Source organism: Nuphar pumila, chromosome 3 (genome assembly GCF_984573655.1).
Source record: "Nuphar pumila chromosome 3, dmNupPumi1.hap1.1, whole genome shotgun sequence".
NCBI lineage: Eukaryota > Viridiplantae > Streptophyta > Magnoliopsida > Nymphaeales > Nymphaeaceae > Nuphar > Nuphar pumila.
Window position 1 is genome coordinate 138301431 of NC_143251.1, and position 20976 is coordinate 138322406.

The 20976-nt window shown below is 39.0% G+C and overlaps 1 protein-coding gene across 1 annotated transcript in view; it reads right to left on the minus strand.

Moving 5' to 3' along the window:
- The window catches only part of LOC149844037 (Nucleic acid-binding, OB-fold-like protein), a 29788-nt gene extending 10013 nt beyond the window's left edge, over positions 1–19775 (minus strand). Inside the window, exons 1-8 of the mRNA XM_090000277.1 lie at positions 19655–19775; positions 18757–18864; positions 18500–18670; positions 17621–17686; positions 2554–2619; positions 1404–1561; positions 1231–1321; positions 1015–1083 (exon numbers count right to left, since the gene is read on the minus strand). Of these exons, the coding sequence (XP_089856403.1) occupies positions 1015–1083; positions 1231–1321; positions 1404–1561; positions 2554–2619; positions 17621–17686; positions 18500–18670; positions 18757–18864; positions 19655–19732 (807 nt within the window). The 5' untranslated portion in view covers positions 19733–19775. The remainder of the gene's footprint in view (positions 1–1014; positions 1084–1230; positions 1322–1403; positions 1562–2553; positions 2620–17620; positions 17687–18499; positions 18671–18756; positions 18865–19654) is intronic.
- Positions 19776–20976: the final 1201 nt, after the last annotated feature.

Sequence of the window (20976 nt, forward strand, 5' to 3'; positions counted from 1 at the left end):
TACATGAATTAGATGAAACAATCCCTAGGTCAGTTTTATTTTGTGACAATCAAAGTGCCATCAAAATTTCATTGAATCTTGTTTATCATTGAAAGACCAAGCATATAAAAATTGATCAACACTTCATCTGATAACGATGGTGAACTTGAGGCCAGATTCGTCGGTTCAAAAAATCAGATTGCAGATCTCTTCACCAAGGGTTTGATAAAGCGAAGATTTTAGTATTTGAAATCCAAGTTGTCCATGGTGATTACCATGTACGACTTCAAGGAGGCCATTAAGAGATAACGACATTGGGTTTTGGTCTAAATCTAGATTCAAACCCAAACCCAATACAGCTGATGTTCCTGGTTTCCTATTGATGCTAGTTTCCTATTGATGTTGTTTTCCTATTAATGTTGGTTTCCTATTGTACAACTTGTAATAATAGAATTGACAGATCCAACGTCCCCTCATTGGGAATTGTAGGAACTGAAGAAACACAACCTTAGCCATATTGTCTTCTCTCTTTCTTCTTGTGACAGCTTTGGATACACACAGGTACGATTTCTTTAAAAAATGATATGATACATATCATATTTTGGGCCGAACCAATACGGGTTACAATACATTTTTTACAACCTTGCTTGCACCAATAGAGCATAGAGTGCATGATCATGTACTGCACTGAACTATTACACAAGTACATAAAGTACTGATATTCTGAACTCAGCAGAAGGCACGTAAGGCCACAACCACACCCAACCCTTTCTATTATCAAAATATTTCAGTCCGTGTATGATTTATAACTAGACTTGCAATCAAAGATGATTCCTTCCAATTCATGATTGATTGAATCCAGGATTAAAGAATGGCATGCCCAAGGACACAAATAATTAAACTTTTGAAACTGAAAATGTTTATATGAAACAAATTTTAACAATCTAAAATAATCAAAAGATCCTCAATTGTAAAGGACCACGATCTAAAAATACCAGGCATTTAATTGGGCAGACAAGCAAAGGTAGTACATACCAGTCCAGCTGAAAGGACATCTCTCAACTTCCCAGGCTTTACATTGGTGATCACCAATACACGACGATTCTGCAAACAAGGGGAGTAAAATTGACCTAAACTCATGCCAAGATCAACTAGAACCATGTACATATAATCCAATAACATGTCAACTAAAATGTATTTTAAGGATGATATGTATGACTATTTACATCAATGGTTCCCCCAGGATCATACCAGCAATTCATCAGCACCATAAAATTTGGCAAGACCACTGACAACTTGCCGAGTGGTATTCTCTCCCACATCTATATCCTCAACCAGCAAGCTGCATAAAAAACATGGGTATTGTAAAAGAAAAACCCTTTCCAAAGGTCACGGCAAAGAAAAAGACACTTCCACTTAGGTACCTGTCAGCAGATGGATGCTTCCGAGCCTTGCGGATCACACCAACCTGAATATTTAGTACTGAAACACTAACTTCTACTTCCTTTTTGACCTGCTCCTTCTCTGGCAGTCTCTTCTTCTCTTCCGTAACCTTCTCCAAAAGATTCTTTCTCTCAAAACTCTGTAGGATCCACACATACCGATGCACAAGGCATTCAGTCATACAGGAAATGAAAAAATGACTCAGATTAATTTCTTATCAAATATCAGAGGATCAAACACCAAACTTTTTGTATTAATATCAAGCAAAGGCATTAACTTGTCAATCATATTCTCATAGTCAAAAGAACGGCTCCTCTGTAATTAAGTCAATCAATGAATGAGGAACACAAGAGAGGTGGCGTCCATGCCCCAGAGAGAGAGAGAGAGAGAGGTTTCATCGGTATCAATTGCTAATCTTTACAAGAGCTCGGGTTCATCCATGCCATTTAGCGGTATAGGTTGCTATAATACACATTAACATCCAGACATTTGTTTCCAACTTGTTTTGGATGGCATTTCAAGATTAGTGGTGGTTATCTCCAGTAACATATTGAGAATTCAGTATCTCAACCCTCATAATGCTTCTTGGGATTCCATGAAAAGCACAATAAAGGTTCTGACACTTTTAAGATATATTACGGGTGTAATTGTTTATTCCAAAACAATACGTAGTGCAAATGTCCCATGTTATCAAATTTGTGATAAAGACCTAAGTTCCAAGGAGCATGAAAAGAGCAATAAAAGTTCTGACACTTGTAAGATATATTACGGGTGTAATTGTTTATTCCAAAACAATACATAGTGCGAATATCCCATGTTATCAAATTTGTGTTAAAGACCTAAGTTCCAAGGAGAACAATAGAGAAACACAATATCCGTGCACCACTAAACCAAGCGGGGAAAAAATCAATAAGCTAAAAATCCAACATTTAGAAAGGTCTAAGCACCAAAAATAGAACTATAGATGAGCTGCACATGGCAATATGTTCTTCAGTTTTCATCAGGAAAGAGACCACATGAATCGGCAAAGAATGCTAATACAATCCTTAAAAAGACCGTTATGATACATGATCTCTTACAGCTACATATAAAGTCACAGGACAAGGTGAATCTATGAGAAAAAAAGCTTACATGAGGCTCAAATTCCACCTTCTCCAACTGAATAACTGGAAATGCACCACTGAAGTCTTCCTTGTGCTACAAAGGAGAAAGAAATGCAGCTCAAGAACTTATATACTACAAAATGTGGTATACCATTCAAATAATCTGAAAGTAAAAGCACTTTGTAGGCCAAAGTTGATCCATCAGAGAAAATTTCTGCCTGAAAAGCACTACTTGAAATCAACAAGTGTGATTCGCATACATTCGAAGGGAATGATTGATTGATTATGTCATATCCATAATATCCAAGGACAACACATCCAAGATTAAGTGTATTGCTTAATTTACAAACCAATACCAAGTTATCAACAATCTTGGTTTTAAGATTGAACAAAAGAAATATATCCCTTCCGGTCAGGCTAGCACCAGTGAACAGTCTCCTAATAAAAGGCCAGCCGGTTGTAGATGCAAGCAAAAACAATTGATGGAAAGGTAGTCATCCCAAGAGAGGTTCTGCGAAGCAAAAAAATTTAGCCTTTCCAGCCAGGGTAGCAGTAACACCACCAAACATTATCCTAAGAACAGAAGGTTGTAGCAGCAAGTTAACAAAATTGTCCTCTCAAGAGATGTCTTCTGAAACAAGTTTGATAAAATTTTATTATCAAGCTAGTTGTTTTAATAGATCACAAACATGCCATTGTTGAGATTATTTGGTCCATGCTCTTTAACACTTCAGGTTATTCCTAAACATAGGGGTATAGGTCACATCATCGTAAACAGGTAATTTCATAAAAGGTCCATGTAGCTTGAGAAGAAAAGAAATAAGTGCATCAAAATTACTTAGCTAATATGATCTCCTCCCCTAACATACTGCTTCAACAATGAGCCTAGAAGTGTTTGAACTTTGAAGATGAGCAAATGATGGATGTTAAAAAAGAAGAAATCAAGTGGTAAGAGGAATGAGATATATGTGAGGTAATGTCTCATGACAATTTTGTAAACAATAGAAGAATGGTTTCACATACAATGTGCAAAAGTTGGCCGCGGGAGCCATTAAATATCTGTATTTGTCCACACAAAAAAATACAAATTTACAAATAATGACCTCAAATTTAATGCATATAAGTCCCATATCAATGTCATTCTACTCTGAGATTAATCACAATGTGTGCAATAGAATTTTGGTCCCAAAAGTTCCACTAGTATTTAGTGATCCACATATATAACAGTACAAATCATGCGCTTTGAACTTGCAGTAAAACGGAATTGCATCTGTTAGCAGCCTAAATTTGTGGAACTAACCTATGTGCCTAAACTGAGTCACTTGATTTGAGCCCCTAGATGATCAAGTTCCATTTTCTGCCAATTAGAATCAGAGTTACCAGTCGAGGAAGTGGGAGCGGGAAGCGATACGGGAAGCGGGAGCGGGAAGCGAGGCACTTTCAAAAATTTAGGAAGCAGGGAAGCGTGGGACCACTTAGAAGAAAATTTCGAACCGTCTCGGAAGCGACCTAGGAAGCGAACCGGAAGCGAGGGGGAAGCGAAAAAAATGAAAAAAATAGGGAAGCGTTTCTAAAAATATACTGTTATTGCAAATAAACTCAGTTAAACCACAAAATGTGAAATGTTTCTCAACCAATATATTGTTCATTCAAGGGACTCAAATAAGAATATAAATGATCATCATATTGATAACACAAAAGATAAAGACCATCATGTTATTGCAACAGAAAAATGAAACAAATAGTCTCTAACAATCCCTTGTTCCCTAAATGTACTTTCTAGAGAGAATGAAGGAATCAAACCTCTACTCACGAGCTGAACCTCACACCACACAGGTCAGACACCAGCCCTATATCACTCGAAAACTCTTCATCAACGCAAAATATGGGCTCACCATTTGGGGGAAACAATTTGGATGGGTCGAAACAGGTAAACTCATTAACTGACCTTATTTTCCAACCTTAACACCCTCTGAGTAGCCACACAAATCTCAGAAAGTGAACCAAAATAAAATTAAGTTAGGCAATGATGTCCCAAACACTAAGTAGAGAATCGGATCTCCAAGGACCAAAACTTTCAGAAAATAAAACTGATAAGCTTTAGAGAAGGGGTTGCAGTCGTGCGATGAGCGTGAGAGAAGAGATGGAGTGAGAGAAGAGCGTACCTGAACATAAGGGGGAAGGGGAAAAATCGGAGTCGTGGGAGATGGAGAGAAGAGATGAGAGAAGAGATGGAGGGGAAATGGATATGCGTACCTGAATATCCCCATCGTCAATCGGTTGCGGTCGCCGGACGTCGGAAAAGGTCGCTGGAAGTTCTGAAGGTCGTCGGCCGGTGGGCAAAATCCTGAGAGAGAGAGGAAGAGAGAGACTCAGAAGAGGCATGAAAAAAAACCCTAAAGCCTCTCTTTTTATGTTTTTTTCACGCGTTTTTTTAAAATTCCAATTTTGCCCTTAATAAAAAAACTTTCTTTTTAAAAAAAGGGGCAAAAAAGTAATAAAGGTAACTCGTACCCCTTTAAAGAGATACGTGTACCCCCTTTAATGGGATACGCGTACCCCTTTAAAGGGGTACACGCTTCCTAATACTTAAGTGCGCTTCCCCGTGCGTTTCGAAAGCGTCGCGTTTCGCGCTTCCGAAACGCGTACCGGGGAAGCGCGCTTCCCCTCAAGCATAGGCGCTTCCGGTAACTCTGATTAGAATACTTAATTCAAAGTGGATCAGCTATAATTTGGTAGGTCTAGCTTCAGTTTGGCCTGATTCATGTTCACATTTGGTCCACAATGTGCACAAAAATTGGTTCAGTCCTGGTTCAACTTTTTCCATTCTATGAAGTGACTTGGTTAAACCCAAAGACGGCAGGTTCAGGCTCACAGTGGCATTGTATAACACTGTCTAATATTTGATTCAGTGACTTCAGCCTAAGGTCATGCAGGACTATCCATTGAAGTAGTTAGGAAGCTAGTGTTGAAGGCGAAATACCATCATACAAGGTTAAAAAGGAAAAGCATGTAAAGGCACAAACAAATACCTCGAGACAAATGATAAATTTAGAATTTGAATGTGATACCTGAAGATTATAAAAAATAAAATGACAGTGTGGAACAAGGTTGTAAGTATCTTATCATTACCTATATCGGTCGGCCCAAAATAAGATATGTTTGCATCGTATCATACCGTAAAAAATCATAAATTTTTAATAAAAAATTTCAAAAAAAAATCCAAAAAAAATCATGAAAAAACTAGCAAAAATTCTTAAAAAATCATAACACATGAAACAATATCAAATTGCACAAAATACAACCATAAAATCACATATGAAGCATTTATGTCTCTATGAGCTGCATAAGACATCATCAAACATCAACTATCTCACAAGAAAAATGCAAAATATTAAATATCTTGCAATTAAGAACACCCCACAAGATTCATAGTTTCATATTCCATAAACAAACATAGCATGGCAATAGTTGCACTCAATTTTCAATCGGTTTCTAACTTTTCACTCATTACTTGAGTGCCTCATTGCCATGCCGGATCATCCGATGTCATCTTTGTTGGAGTGGAGCCTAATTTCTACCTTAATATAAATCTCTAATTTTCGCGGGTAAGTTGGTAGGGCTTGAAGGGGGCAGCTTCCCCCGAGGCAAAATTTTTTTAGAAAGTACCTTTGTAATTTTACTCATAATAAATATTTTTTACCTTAACTCACTTCCTTGAGTGAAAAAATGGTGAAAATGTACTTTTACTTTAACAAACTCCAAAAGCTCTTTCCCTTGCGCATGGTTCGGCCTCCCAAATCGCTCTCACAAGTCCTAGCCTATTAGGGTGTGTGGACCTCTCTAATGGCTTCTACACAAATGATGAAGTCGGCCCTCAAGAGGTCTTTAAAACCCAAAACTGAAAAATTACAATTTGACCTTTTTTTTAAGTGTGCCAACCCTGTATCATACTATATGGGTATATATCGTACGATGTTGTATGATACAAGCATGTATTGTACGATACATACAATATGCACTTGTATCATCATACGAGTTTGTATCGTAGCGTACTGTATCATACGATACGTACAACACTATAAAATTTCATATTATATGAATTTTCAAATGCATGCATTTTATAAATTGCAATAAAATTATGCTTGTTATTTGGATTTATATACATTATGCATTTCATAGAATTATCTTCAATATAATGTTTTCATTTTAGGAGTTAAAGCAAAGAAAATTCTCAAGAAATTTTATTAAATGAAAAGGCAATATGAAGTCGTGTGTCGACTAAACTTTATTTACTGACTAGCATGCAGAAGCCAGATTTTGTTGCACCCTCCTCAAGGTTCGGTTGGATTGATTCGGAGTTTGGACCAGAAGGGAGCCCTGAGCTAGCAACAGACAGGTACTCTAGTCTGAGCCCGACGAAAACGAGAGGATCGGACCTGATGTTTTTAGCCCTCTGAGGCTGGGCTAGACGTGTCTGGGGTGCAGACCCCTGCTAAACACAATGGAGCAGTCGTCTAAGTGTAACTGTGGTGAAGGTTTTAGGTGGTTCTGAAAAAAATCCTAAAGAAATAGAAAAATCAAGTAAGCTAAAAACAACCTTGGGGCCAATCCAGTGAGGGTTTCGGTTCAGATCTGATATGGACTGAACCGAGGACTTGCTGGACACCTAGGGTCGTGTGTCAAGGCTAGGAACAGTAATATAGGATGTTGGAAGGCTGGATAGGTCAACAGTGAAAACAGAGTCTTTCGGGTTAAACGGGTAGATGTGGTTTTGGTTCTAAGACTATGGAAAGCAAGGTAACGCAATACGGGATCTGGTTACAGGTCTAGGAAACGAATATCAGAAGTTTAGAGGACTGAGTACTTCAGAGAAGGCGATACAGCAAAACCACGATTGCAAAGGCTTCGGAATAACTTTCCCAGGCAGTGTAGCCTTATTGGATCTCTGAAATGAAACACGTGAAAGGCTTGGGCCCTTTGCTCACGTTGGTCCAGCACCACACCATAGTGCCAAGTGAGATTAGAGAGAGAAGATGTCAAGTCCAAGAAGAAAGAGAGAGAAAAGATGGCGTCAAAGGGTAGGAACGTAAAGAGAAAGAAAGAGAGAGGAGAGAGAGTAAGAGGGGGATAACTAGGTCTTGAGAGAACTTTAATACCTTAATCAAAATGAGTGATATGGCTCCCCAAGACCTTATGTACGTAGAGCTTGGGTTGAGTCTTACTTGTATAAGGAAACCAATTAGACTAGAACACCTTCATAGCTAAGGACTCCTTACAAGAACAAACCAACTAAAAGACTCATTTATAATTAGGGATGGCAGTGGACCGGGGCGAGAGCCAAGGACAATGTCTTCACCCCCGCCCCATCTCAAAATGTTGCCCTTTATCCCCACTTTTATCCCCGCACGGGTTTTGATTTTAACCTCCATTCCCCGTTTTATGTCCTTCATCCCCGGTCCAAACGAGTGAGGCGGGGTGGGGCCCTGTTTTCCCGATCCTTCCATCCCTGCTGCCTTCCGCCTTTAGAGGAAGGAGAGGAGAGAAATGGGAGTTTAGGCACCTTGTTAAAGGAAGAAGAGGAGAGATTTGATAAAGGGTTTTATGTTAGGGTTAGGAATATATAGGATTTTATGATATGTATAAGGGTATAATAGTAATTTCCTTAACGAGGATCGGGGACAGAGCAAAGCAGGCAGAGAAAGAGTAAGTCCATCCCCCCCTTCATCCCCGCATAGGTTTTGATTTTAACCTCCACCTCAGGTCCATACCCTGCTTCATGTCCTTCATCCCCGCATAGGTTTTGATTTTAACCTCCATTCTTCGTTTCATGTCCTCCATCCCCGGTACAAACGGGGCAAGGCGGGGGGAGAAGCCTCGTTCCTCACTAGTCCACTGTCATCCCTGTAGAAGATGAACCGAACCTGAGAGAGAGAGAGAGAGAGACGGCTGAACATGAAAACACAAAGCTTAATTCATCATTAGGGCTTCTCTCTATATTAAATAGAGAGAGGCAAAACAAAGAAATTACATCTAAGACCTTATGAAAAAAGTATTTCAGAAAACCTCTAATAAAGAACAACTTAACCTTAAAAACCACTTATTCTCAACACTCCCCCTCAAGCTGGAGCATAGATATCTATCATGCTCAGCTTGTCACAGCATCTGGAGAAATTAGGCCTAGCAAGAGGTTTTGTAAACATATCTGCAACTTGGTCTTCAGACTTTAGGTATTTTGTAGTGATATGACCAGCTTGAATCATATCTCTTACATAGTGACAATCAACCTCAATGTGCTTTGTTCTCTCATGAAAGACAGGATTGTTTGCTATATATGTTGCCGCTTTGTTATCACACATCATGGTCATTGGAGAGGAAACCTTCACCTGGAGATCATTAAGAACAGTGCGAACCCATATCAATTCAGCAGCTATTTGGGCCATAGCCCGATATTCTGATTCTGCACTCGACCTGGAAACCACATTTTGTTTCTTACTTCTCCATGAAATCAAGTTGCCTCCCAGAAACACACAGAATCCTGTGGTAAACTTTCTATCTACTACAGATCCAGCATAGTCAGCATCAGAATAAGCTACTATCTCCAGAGTTCCACCTTTCTTGAACAGTAACCCCTTTCCAGGAGAGGATTTTAGATATCTAAGAATCATTATGGTTGCATTCCAGTGTACCTCAATTGGTTTGTCCATGAACTGGCTAACTTTGCTTACTGCTAAAGCAATATCTGGTCTGGTCACAGTTACATATAGTAACTTCCCTACTAGGGAGCGATAGCGTTTGCTATCAACAGGTTTTGACCCTTCTTCAACCAACTGAACTTTATGGTCCATGGGAATATTTGTTGGTTTAGCTTCCAACATGCCTGTTTCCTTTAATAAGTCAAGAACATACTTCTGTTGAGACAGAACCATCCCTTCACGGCTTCTAGCAACTTCTATACCCAGAAAATACCTGAGTGAACCAAGGTCTTTTGTAACAAAGTGTTTGTGAAGATGAGCTTTTGTGGCTTCAATAGCTTTCACATCATCTCCTGTAAGAATGATGTCATCTACATATACTACCATAACAACTATGCCAGAGCTAGTTTTCTTTATAAAAAGAGTATGATCTGCTGCTGATCTGTTAAAACCAAAGCTTGACATCACTTCAAACAACTTTTGAAACCATGCACGAGGACTTTGTTTCAAGCCATAAATCGCCTTTCTCAATTTGCACACCTTATGACACTCCCCCTCAACCTCAAAACCTGGAGGTTGAGGCATGTAAACGGTCTCAGAGAGATCCCCATAAAGAAATGCATTTTTCACATCTAATTGACACAAGTTCCAGCCATGTTGAACAGCTACTGAGAGAACAAGACGGATGGTACCCATCCGTGCAACAGGAGAAAACGTTTCAAAGAAGTCAATTCCATATGTCTGGGTATATCCTTTCACGACTAATCTGGCCTTGTACCTTTCAATAGAACCATCAGATTTGTACTTTATTGTATATACCCATTTACAACCAACAATGTCAGCATCTGCTGGGGAATCAACTAGATCTCAGGTATGCTGAGATACCAAAGTTGTCATTTCTTCTTGCATAGCCATCTTCCAGCGATTATCAAGTGCTGCCTGCTGATAGTTCAGAGGAATGGTTTCAGCAGACAAGGCTGAAATAAAAGACTTCATCTTATGTCCAATTCTGGCATGGGAGACAAAATGAGCTATGGGATATAAGGTGCATTGTCTTGTCCCTTTTCGTAGAGCAATAGGCCTGTTATCATCATCCTGAAGAACACTATTGTCAGTAGAACTTACCTCAGGAGAAGAAGAAGATGAAGGCTCTTGCGGAAGTGGAGCTCTACGCACATATACCAATGGAGGATTATTAAATCTGGAAGAGGATGAAGTTTGGTTCAGTAAGGAGGGCACAGATTCCAAAGGAAAATGAGGTATAGGTAATGGAAAAGACTCAGTTGGATCAACCTGCAGCGGAGAACCGGAACTAGAGTAATATGGAGAGGATTCCAGGAAAGATACGTCCGCACTGACATACTCTCGGCGAGAAATAGGATCATAACATCGATAGCCCTTCTGATTTTTCGGATAACCAATAAATATGCATTTTGTAGCTTGAGCTGCTAATTTATCACGGTCAGGGCCAAGTTTATGAACAAAACAGACACATCCAAATATTTTTGGTGAGAAAGAAAAAAGTGGGGCATTAGGTTTTAGGATATGTAATGGAATTTGATCACCCACAGAAGACGAAGGCATGCGGTTGATCAGATAGCAAGCAGTGGTAATCGCATCACCCCAGTATGACGTAGGAACATTGGATTGAATCATAATGGTCCTTGCAACATCAAGGAGGTGCCGATGTTTTCGCTCAGCCACCCCATTTTGTTGAGATGAATAGGCACAGGAAGTTTGGGGTTGGATGCCATGATTTTGGTAAAATTGTAACAGATCTTTTGATTTAAACTCAAGAGCATTATCAGTGCGAACAATCTTGACAATAGATTCAAACTGAATTTTTATTTCAAGAATTAGGGATTTGATAAGACTTGGAACTTCAGATCGTTCTTTTATTAAAAATACCCATGATAACTTAGAGAAATCATCAACAATAACAAGATAATACCGACACTGAGTCATAGTAGGAATCTTACTAGGACCCCATACATCTGCATGAAGAAGTTCAAAAACTTTATTACTAGACTGACTTTGACTCAAAGGGAACGAACTTCGATGATGCTTGCCCAACTGACATGCTTCACACTGAAATGATGTGGTAAAAAGAATCTGAGGAAAGACCGACCGAAGCTTTGACAATGAAGGATGACCAAGACGATGATGCCACTGAATAGGGCTGAATGAATGGTCCACTGCAGCATGAACAGAACCCATTGGATGATGTAGGTAGTAAATTCCATTTTCCTCATAGCCTCCACCAATCTTCTTCCCCGTCAGCAAATCCTGAAAATGACAACCCATTGGATCAAATATTACTCTACAATTTTGTTCTTTTATAAGACAACTAACAGAAAGTAAACTTTGAGGAAAGTTTGGAGCATGAAGAGCATTTTTCAACTGTAATGAGGAGGATATAGAAATATTTCCCTGACCAACAACCGGGGAGGAGCTCCCATCGGTTAATGAGACTCCAAGTTGAGCCTTAATGACCTTTAGATCTGAAAAAACACAAGAATTTCCACACAAATGTCTGGATGCACCAGAGTCAATAACCCACTTACTATCATTCGGATGGAGAGGATTCCCGGTTGAATAGGCAATACCAGCTACAGGAGAACTGGAACTCAAAGGTCGGAGAGCAATCAACTCATCATATTCCGCACGACTAAGGGTGATACTACTTTCATTTGCAGTGATATTCTCTTGTGCATTAGTTGCCTCAATAGTAGTAACATGAGCTTTAGGATTATATGACTTTGATGCAGAAGAGATTGGCCGACCATGCTTATCCCAACAACGATCTTCTAAATGTCCAGATTTTCCACAGAATGTACATTGAAGCTTTTCTCTGCCTCCCATACCACGTCCACGTCCACGTCCACGTCCTCGTCCTCGGATATTCTGAATATTTCCACGGCCATAACTAGATGGGGCAACAAGAGCAGATGTCTGAGTCACAGGCTGAGATTATGGCAGAGATATCGCAAGTCTACTCAGACGATTGTAAGCGTCAGCAAGAGTGGGAACATCTAAACCAGTCAACATTTGAACTTTTGCAACAGAAAAATTTGAAGAGAGACCTGTAAGAAAACGAGCAACCATGGTTTGTTCTTGATGATCCTTTTGCTTCGAGCAACACAGAGGCCGGTGAGCATTAAGTCTTTCAAACGCAGCTTTGACAGAGGCATAGTACTGGGCCAAGGTCTGATCCCCCTGTTGCAAGTTATATATCTCTTGTTCGACTTGTAGGACACGACTCACATTCGTTTCTTGTGAGTATGTATCACGAAGATTGTCCCACATTAGTTTGGCTGTATTATAGTAGATCAATCCATCTGCAATATGGGGTTCGACACTGTTCATAATCCATGACATAACTATGTCATTATCTTCATCCCAAGTAACATATTTTCCCAATTTCTCAATGGGTTCGCCTTCTAACAAAATATGTTTTCGACGATGTCCAGATACCGACATCATAAAAGTTCTGGACCACGTGGCATAGTTGGTTTCATTCAACCTAACAGAAGAGCCATACGAGAAGGGGTTGGCAAACGCCTTATACTCCCCAATATGTTCCATTTTAGAATCACCTTTCGACGTTTCAGCCATACAAAAAAAACTTACTTGAACAACAAGTGTTCAAGAAAAAAATTTCTTCAACTCAGCAGGAAACCACTCCTGCTGTTCCACAAAATAAAGTTCAATCCAGCAGGAAATCACATCTGCTATTTTCCATGACAGAAGAGTAACTTCAGCTTCCGTGCTTCCTTAAAACCAACACTCGACACAACAGGGAATTAAAAAAACAAATTTCAGTTGTTGTAGTTACCACAGAAATCCCGATCCTTGCTGCACCCAAATACATCACCACACATGATAGAATGCAGTCGCAAGACACAATGTTAACTAAACCTGCTGTTCTCCAACATATACGACATGACATCCAGTAAATATCACACAAAATCAGCTTCTGCAAGAACTCAACACTTACGGCCACACAAAAAAAAATTTGTTGCTCCCAAACAGTAGGAACACACCTCGACGAGAATTCAGCACTCACGACAACAGAAAAAATTCTGTTATTTTCACCCATCAGGAATATCCTTTGACAACTTATGAACCAAAACACAACTCGTCATAGCAGCAGCAAGACTCGGCACCACCAGGTCGCAGCAAACTCCCAACAGCGTAGGTAGTCACGAGGAGAGAAAACAAAAAGAAAGACAAGGAGATACGACACCCACAGCAGGCATCCACGACGAGCACGAGGAGATACGACACCCACAGCAGGCATCCACGACCAGCATATGATACGACACCCACAGCAGATGATACGACACCCACAGCAGGCATCCACGACCAGCAGAATGCCAAAAAAAAAATTTAAAGTGCTGACCTGATTAGAACATTACTCAGCGTGATCGAAGTTTGATCACGATCATGAGAGCCTCCATGAATCGACTGAGTTCTGGTAGAGCACGATCAAGCTCCCACGTCACAGTAGATATCTCGATCACGCTCCCACGTCACAGTCGATCACGTTCCCACGACCGGCTGATGCTCTGATACCATGTAGAAGATGAACCGAACCTGAGAGAGAGAGAGAGACGGCTGAACATGAAAACACAAAGCTTAATTCATCATTAGGGCTTCTCTCTATATTAAATAGAGAGAGGCAAAACAAAGAAATTACATCTAAGACCTTATGAAAAAAGTATTTCAGAAAACCTCTAATAAAGAACAACTTAACCTTAAAAACCACCTATTCTCAACAATCCCTATTAATAATTAATTAACTAACTTAATTAACTCTAATTAACTTCTAGAACTAGGGGACGTCCCTCAGAACTCTCTAGCATGGCACGTCCCCTAGGTGGACCCCACTCCTTAATTGTCATATCTTCTGGGTTTGACACATGTATGGCTCTTCATTCTTAACTAGGACTCTAGATCTTTAACTAGCCAATCATTAGCAATGCCATGTCATCTGCCACGTCATCATCCCGAGACCCCCATTGTGTCGGTAGACTCTCATTAACTTCTAGAGGTGGCGTTTGGATCCTATGAACTAGATCAGGATCTACTGTGATTTTCTGGATCATAACAGATTTCTTATTTTTTTTTCTTGGAAGGCAGTGCATGTTTGCAACATTTCTGTGTACCAGTTGCAGGTTGCCAGTATCTCTTGTGTTCACATTCTTGTTCCACCTTTCTGTAGAACATATTCTTTGAGTAGCGAGAAGAGTCATGATACAATACTGCCATTGATTAGTTTTTGCTTCAAGACTTGGAAACCAAATATTAATATGTGACTCACTGAATATATGCATTTATTGTCTGGAATATAGGTACCATATCTCGGTTTTTGCTTGGTAGGCAAAGAGTACAAATTCCTCTTTCTGCTTTCTTGGAAAAGTGGGATGAGACATCATGTCATACTACCACAGATTATTTTGAATGTTCAAGACTTAGAAATCAATAATTGATGGTTTCACTGATTATTGTGATCATTATTTTTCCAACAGTTGGTTTCTTCATTTTCCAAAAAAATAATGATTTTGACAATTTGTGGGATGGTTATTGCCATTGTCCCATATTGGAAACCCTTGGTTGACCAATCCACCAATTTCCGTCATGCTAGGATCCTAAGGCAACAACACAGCAATGGTTATAAGGATCTTTTTCTGCTTTCCATCACATCTATGGGTTTAAACTCCTTATTTCCTTTATATACTCAAACACCTATTTCTGAGAAGATTTCAATTACAAATAGTAGGATTTGAATAGTCTGGCTACTTTTATGATTATGTATGGCATCCGTTTTGTTTTGTTTTTGCATGCCTTTGCAAGTAAGACGATATTTTTTACTTTTAATTGTTATTTATCTTGTTGGTCATTACATGTCCATGAGCACTATTACTTGGTCGGTTGGTCCTTACCAGTGTTATCAAAAACGCGCCTTGAGGCGCAAAAGGCGCGCCTCACCTTGAGGCGGGCCCTCTGTGCCTCAAGGCCAAAAAAAATTATAACAAGATGTCTGAGACATAATCAACAAAGTTTTTGTAGGTTAATCTCATATATTTTCCAGTTATTTCAGTTATGTAATAAGTTTCTTAGTATATTACTATATTTTAACTTTTGTTGGTTAATCTCGTATATTTTTCAGTTATTTCAGTCATGTAATTAGTTTTTTAATATATTTTAACTTTGTTGGTTAATCTCATATATTTTTCAGTTATGTAATCAGTTTTTTAGTTACTTTTATATGTTAATCTCATATTTTTTAGAATAATTTCATATATTTTAACTTTTGTAGGTTAATCTCATATATTTTTCAGTTATTTCAGTTATGTAATCAGTTTCTTAGTATATTTTAACTTTTGTTGGTTAATCTCATATATTTTCCAGTTATGTAATCAGTTTTTAGTTACTTTTATATGTTAATCTCACATTTTTTAGAATAATCTCATATATTTTAATTTTTATAGGTTAATCTTATATATTTTCCACATGAATCCTTTTCCTCCAATCATTTCTATCCAACGCCATGTCCTCGGTGAGGTTCAAAGCATTCATATCCTTTCCTATCATCTCCATCCAAGTCTTCCTAGGCCTACCCCGACCTCTTTTAACTAATATATATTTATATATTTGCACCCTGCCGAAGTAAGGAACCATGGCATATACGTTTGGAACAGATTCCATTTTGAGAGATTTGAAAAAGCACTATCTCGTTGAAAGGCTCTATACATCTGCCCTTTCTCAACGCATTTCTTTAGACAAAGATTCCGTTTTTTTGCGGATGGTAAATATTTCTCAGAACATGGAGTGTGAATCAAACCCATGTTTGAATTGAAACTGAGATACTGATGCAAGTTCTTCCCTTCTGAATCAGATAGATTCATATCTGAAAGAGGCTGACAATAAGTTGAAAGAGGCTGAGATTTGTACAAGTTATACGTTTCGTCACCACTTTGTGGAAAATCGTTAGGTATGAATATGTCAGATACCTGTGACTCGATTGGTGAAATAGTATCTCTCTCCAAAAAAACATGTTTTTTTTTACCGACGCACAAAGAAAATATCTTGTTGCGGATGAACGAGATATGGAGGAATTGTCCATATGTATTCATGTGGAAGACCCAAAATGAATTTCTTTTTTGGTTCATATCGCTGACCCCAATTGTTTTGGGATGAAGGCGTAGTTGTTGTTGTTGTAATCTTATATATTTTCCAGTTATTTCAGTTATGTAATCGGTTTCTTAGAATATTTTAACTTTCTTTGGTTAATCTCATATATTTTCCAGTTATGTAATCAGTTTTTTAGTTACTTTTATATTTTAATCTCATACTTTTTAGAATAATCTCATATATTTTAACTTTTGTTGGTTAATCTCATATATTTTCCAGTTATGTAATCAGTTTCTTAGTATATTTTATCTTTTGTTGGTTAATCTCATATATTTTTCAGTTATGTAATCATTTTTTTAGTTACTTTTATATGTTAATCTCATAGTTTTTAGAATAATCTCATATATTTTAACTTTTGTAGGTTAATCTCATATATTTTCCAGTTATTTCAGTTATGTAATCAGTTTCTTAGTATATTTTAACTTTTTTTTGTTAATCCCATATATTTTCCAGTTATATAATCAGTTTTTAGTTACTTTTATATGTTAATTTCATATTTTTTAGTACTTATTTGAGATTTTCTATTTCTTATTGGTTGTTATTTCATCAATAAAGCATTTCTTTTTTTATTTGTATTTTTAGATATTATTTTATAATTTTTTTAAAGTTTTCAAAAAAATTTTGAGGCTTACGCTTTACGCCTCACCTCGGTTTTTGGTGGAGCGCCTCGCTACTCCTCAACGCTTTTCACAACACTGGTCCTTACTATAAGTTGTGAATTTAGAACCTTGATAACTCCATGCCACCATATGTGACTTTAGAATTTTGTATTTAATTTTTCAATTACTCCTTTGATCTTTTGTTATATTTGGCTTCTTCCTTTCCCCTAGCACATAAACAATTTTTTCTTTTGGTATTTAGGAGGGGAAAGTCAATTGCCAACCCTATGCACAGGGACCATCTTAGCCAGTTGATTATTCATTTTTACAGGACAGATCATGATAATCTAAATAAAAATGTAGTCGTAAGTTCATTTAATTTATTTTAAAATTAAGACGTAAATTACAAGATATAACTGACTACATATGAACACTAAAAACCAAGAAAATAGTGGTTTATCCTATTGGATATTCAGAAAACAAAATTAGCAAGGGGGTGAAATTTATGTGTAGGAATACAACCTTCAAAAATCATAGCACCAGTACTCCAAGAAAATGGATCTGATATTTTAAAATGTCCAGAAACCATGGCTTCATCACCTACCTGAATATAGTCCATCCACCTCATCACATGTGGGATTTTCTCTTTCTCCACGCTAGACAGACCAAGCTGCAATAGACACCACTACATAAAATCAGAAAATTGCAACAACTTACCAAATAACCAACAATGATTTCATCTGGATTCAGATGAAAACCACAGCGATTGTTGTAGACTTTCCTGCTACATATGATCCACGTAACAAACACCTTTTTTGTGGCTGAAAATAGTCAGATAGCAGAACCTACGCTAACATGTTCTGGTTGCAAATATCTAATAATCCAAATGTGAAATAACAAAAGCACATGGAATTCTGCAATAACCACATTGATTGCTTCATGCACATTTGTGCATGCAAGCACGCATTACAAAACATAAATGATTAAGGATAATATAAATATAGTAAATCATCAAATTAAAAGGACTCTGAATAATACTCCTCTAAATCCACTTAAACCTATTTTTCAATGTAAAAACTATATGAAATAACTTTCTTATCTTAGCTCTTATAGAGTATTATCTTAATGGATAGCCAAATCCAGAAAGCATGGATGAAATTTTTCGTGAGTAAAGAAAACTAATGATTTCTTGAATTGTTTTAATTGATAATTAGCATCTCAGATGTGGCGACATATCAACTCCGACTCCGAGCAACTCCATGCAAACCATAATTGAACAAGGATGGATAACCAATTCTTTTACAAACTCACATGGGACGAATAAGCATCAAACAGCAAGTACAGATACTTCTACCGTTTCATAATGTTAAGAATGACAATTCTACATCAAGCACTACTTGGATAGGAAAGTTTAAACATAAGACATGCATCTTTTTTGAGAACATATGGCAAAGAAAAACCAATTTACAACAAAGAAACATACAAGAACAGGATTTAAGACAGAAAAGACAACAGCATCTGCTTCCGAAGGTTTGAGTCCATCGCCCAAAAGAATGGACCTCTGACTCAATTTTTCATTTAAATCTTCTAGCGCCCTCTTTTGCGATTCAGCATCAGATGGGAAACTGTCTGCAAAGTCTATCCATTTCATCACCTGCAAGAAAATAAAAAGCACTAGATAAATAAGTTGATTAAAGATCCAAAACAACAAAACACTCTTCTACTTAAAGAAATCATCACCCCATCCTCTTCGTCAATAGGTAAGTCTTTTGCTGCATATTGTAGAAAATGAGAGTACAAGCTCTTAACGCTTTTCTCTTCTAGGTTTTCCACTGCAAAAAACGCTGCCTGTAACAATCGACTAACAAATTAGGCAATCAAATTACTATAGAAATTCTGGCAAAAAAGGAATCTGGTGTACAAAAATGCTGAACCTCATGAAATCAGCAACACCAAGACACTGAATTTCACAATGACATGGAATGTAAGTTCACAGAATAAAGAAAGCAACCGTTCAGAACATTTAAGAAGATCCAGGAATCTCAACTAGACATGACAAAGACAGCAGCATTTGCTCGAAAAAATCATGAATCCAGCAGATTGCCGGATCAGTCGACAATCGATTGTTAGACCAAAGCCGCGGAATTTCTGTCATTTTTCGTGCAATAACGTGCACATTTGATCCGTTTTACGTTTCTTGCACGCATGCACTTTCGAAATAATAAAGGCGCTTTGTTGCCTCGTGCCAAGAGGTAATCCTTATTGGCGTGGAGAGGACAGTATATATCTTTCATAGATCCCAAAACCATCTATATTTCAATAACTAAAATTCTAACACAGTAATCACCTATATCCTTATTTCAATCGGCCGCGCATCAAGATTTCCGCCTAACTTTATTCATTTCAAAATCCGGGAACGGGTCGATAGAAATCTCAAAACTACAAGAGCAAAACCTATAAAAAGAACAGGAAAACTCCAAAAAAGAAGAGGAGAAGAGACGGCGGCTACGGCCGTTTGATCGGAACCCTAAAAAATCCAACTGAAGAACCTTTTCAGAGCAATTGCTTCTTCGAGCGAGAAACTGCAGCTTCCGATGAAAGCAAGAGAGCAACGATGAAGTGTGTTTTTTTCACTCACAGGGTCGAGAGAGAAGCGTTTGCATAGAGCGGTGACGATGGCTCGGTTGCGCGCGGAGATGTCGTTGGCCAACGCCATTCCTTCTCACCTGCGATGCCGCCTCTTTGGCCTCCGCTACTGCCAGAGCTAGTCCTAAATAGGGCTGACAACGGGTCGGGTTTGATTACATATGAACCGAATCTGAATTCAGCTTGATGGTTTATTGCTTCCGAATCAAGGATATAAACGCATCGGGAAATAGGACACGTGATTTTTAATTTTTAATCAATAATTTTTTATTTTATTTTTATTATGATGAACAAGGAATCCGCACCGATAACCAGGTCACTCAATGGGCTCTCTCCTCCCTGTAAGTTATAAAATATATATTTTTACTGAAACAAATTAAAACTATTGTCTCGTGTCGTGTCGTGTCGTGTCGTGTCGTGTCGTGTCGTGTCCGTGTCCATTTAATAACCCGACACGACTCGCCTAACCCATTTAATAAACGGGTCGGGTCGGGTAAACGGGTTGGGGAGAGCACTACAAATACCTTGGGCGCGACGACGGTTCCTGCCCTCACAGAGAGTCTCCCGGAGGTCGGCTTCTCCAGCGCTAGACCGACATGGCTGAGGGATGAAACCCTAACCTACGAGGGTCTCAGGCCTTTGAATGGCGCCAGAAGAGGAGGCGAACGGGGCGGTTGCTGCCCTCACGGAGAGTCTCCCGGAGGTCGGCTTCTCCAGCAGTAGACCGTCGTGGCTGAGGGACGAAACCCTAACCTGCGAGGGCCTCAGGCCTTTGAACGGCGCCAGAGCGGCGGAAGAGGAAGCGAACGGGACAGTGGCCATGGCCTACGGAGAGAGGCGGTTGTTGCCCTCACGGAGAGTCTCCCGGAGGTCGGCTTCTCCAGCGCTAGACCATTGTGGCTGAAGGACGAAACCCTAACCCGTGAGGGCCTCAGGCCTTCGAACAACGCCAAAGCGGCGGAAGAGGAGGCGAACGGGATGGTGGCCACTGGCCATGGCCTACGAAGAGAGGCAGGTCATGCACACAGAGAAGAAGGAGAGAGGGATGGAGGATTAGGTCATGAATTAGGGCACGAAGAAGAGCGAAGTGAAGGACTTGAATTAGGGTAAAGAGGTGAACCCGACCCCGACCCATTTATTAAACGGGTCAGCCTGGTTGGCATACCCCTAACACGAACCCGACCCATTTAATAAACGGGTTAGGCGGGTCGACCCGTTTATTAAACGAGTTAGTTTAAGCCAAACCCGAACCCGCCTAAGAGGCGGGTTGGCGGGTCGTGTCAGGTTTTGCCACCCCTACACAAAAGTATGGGT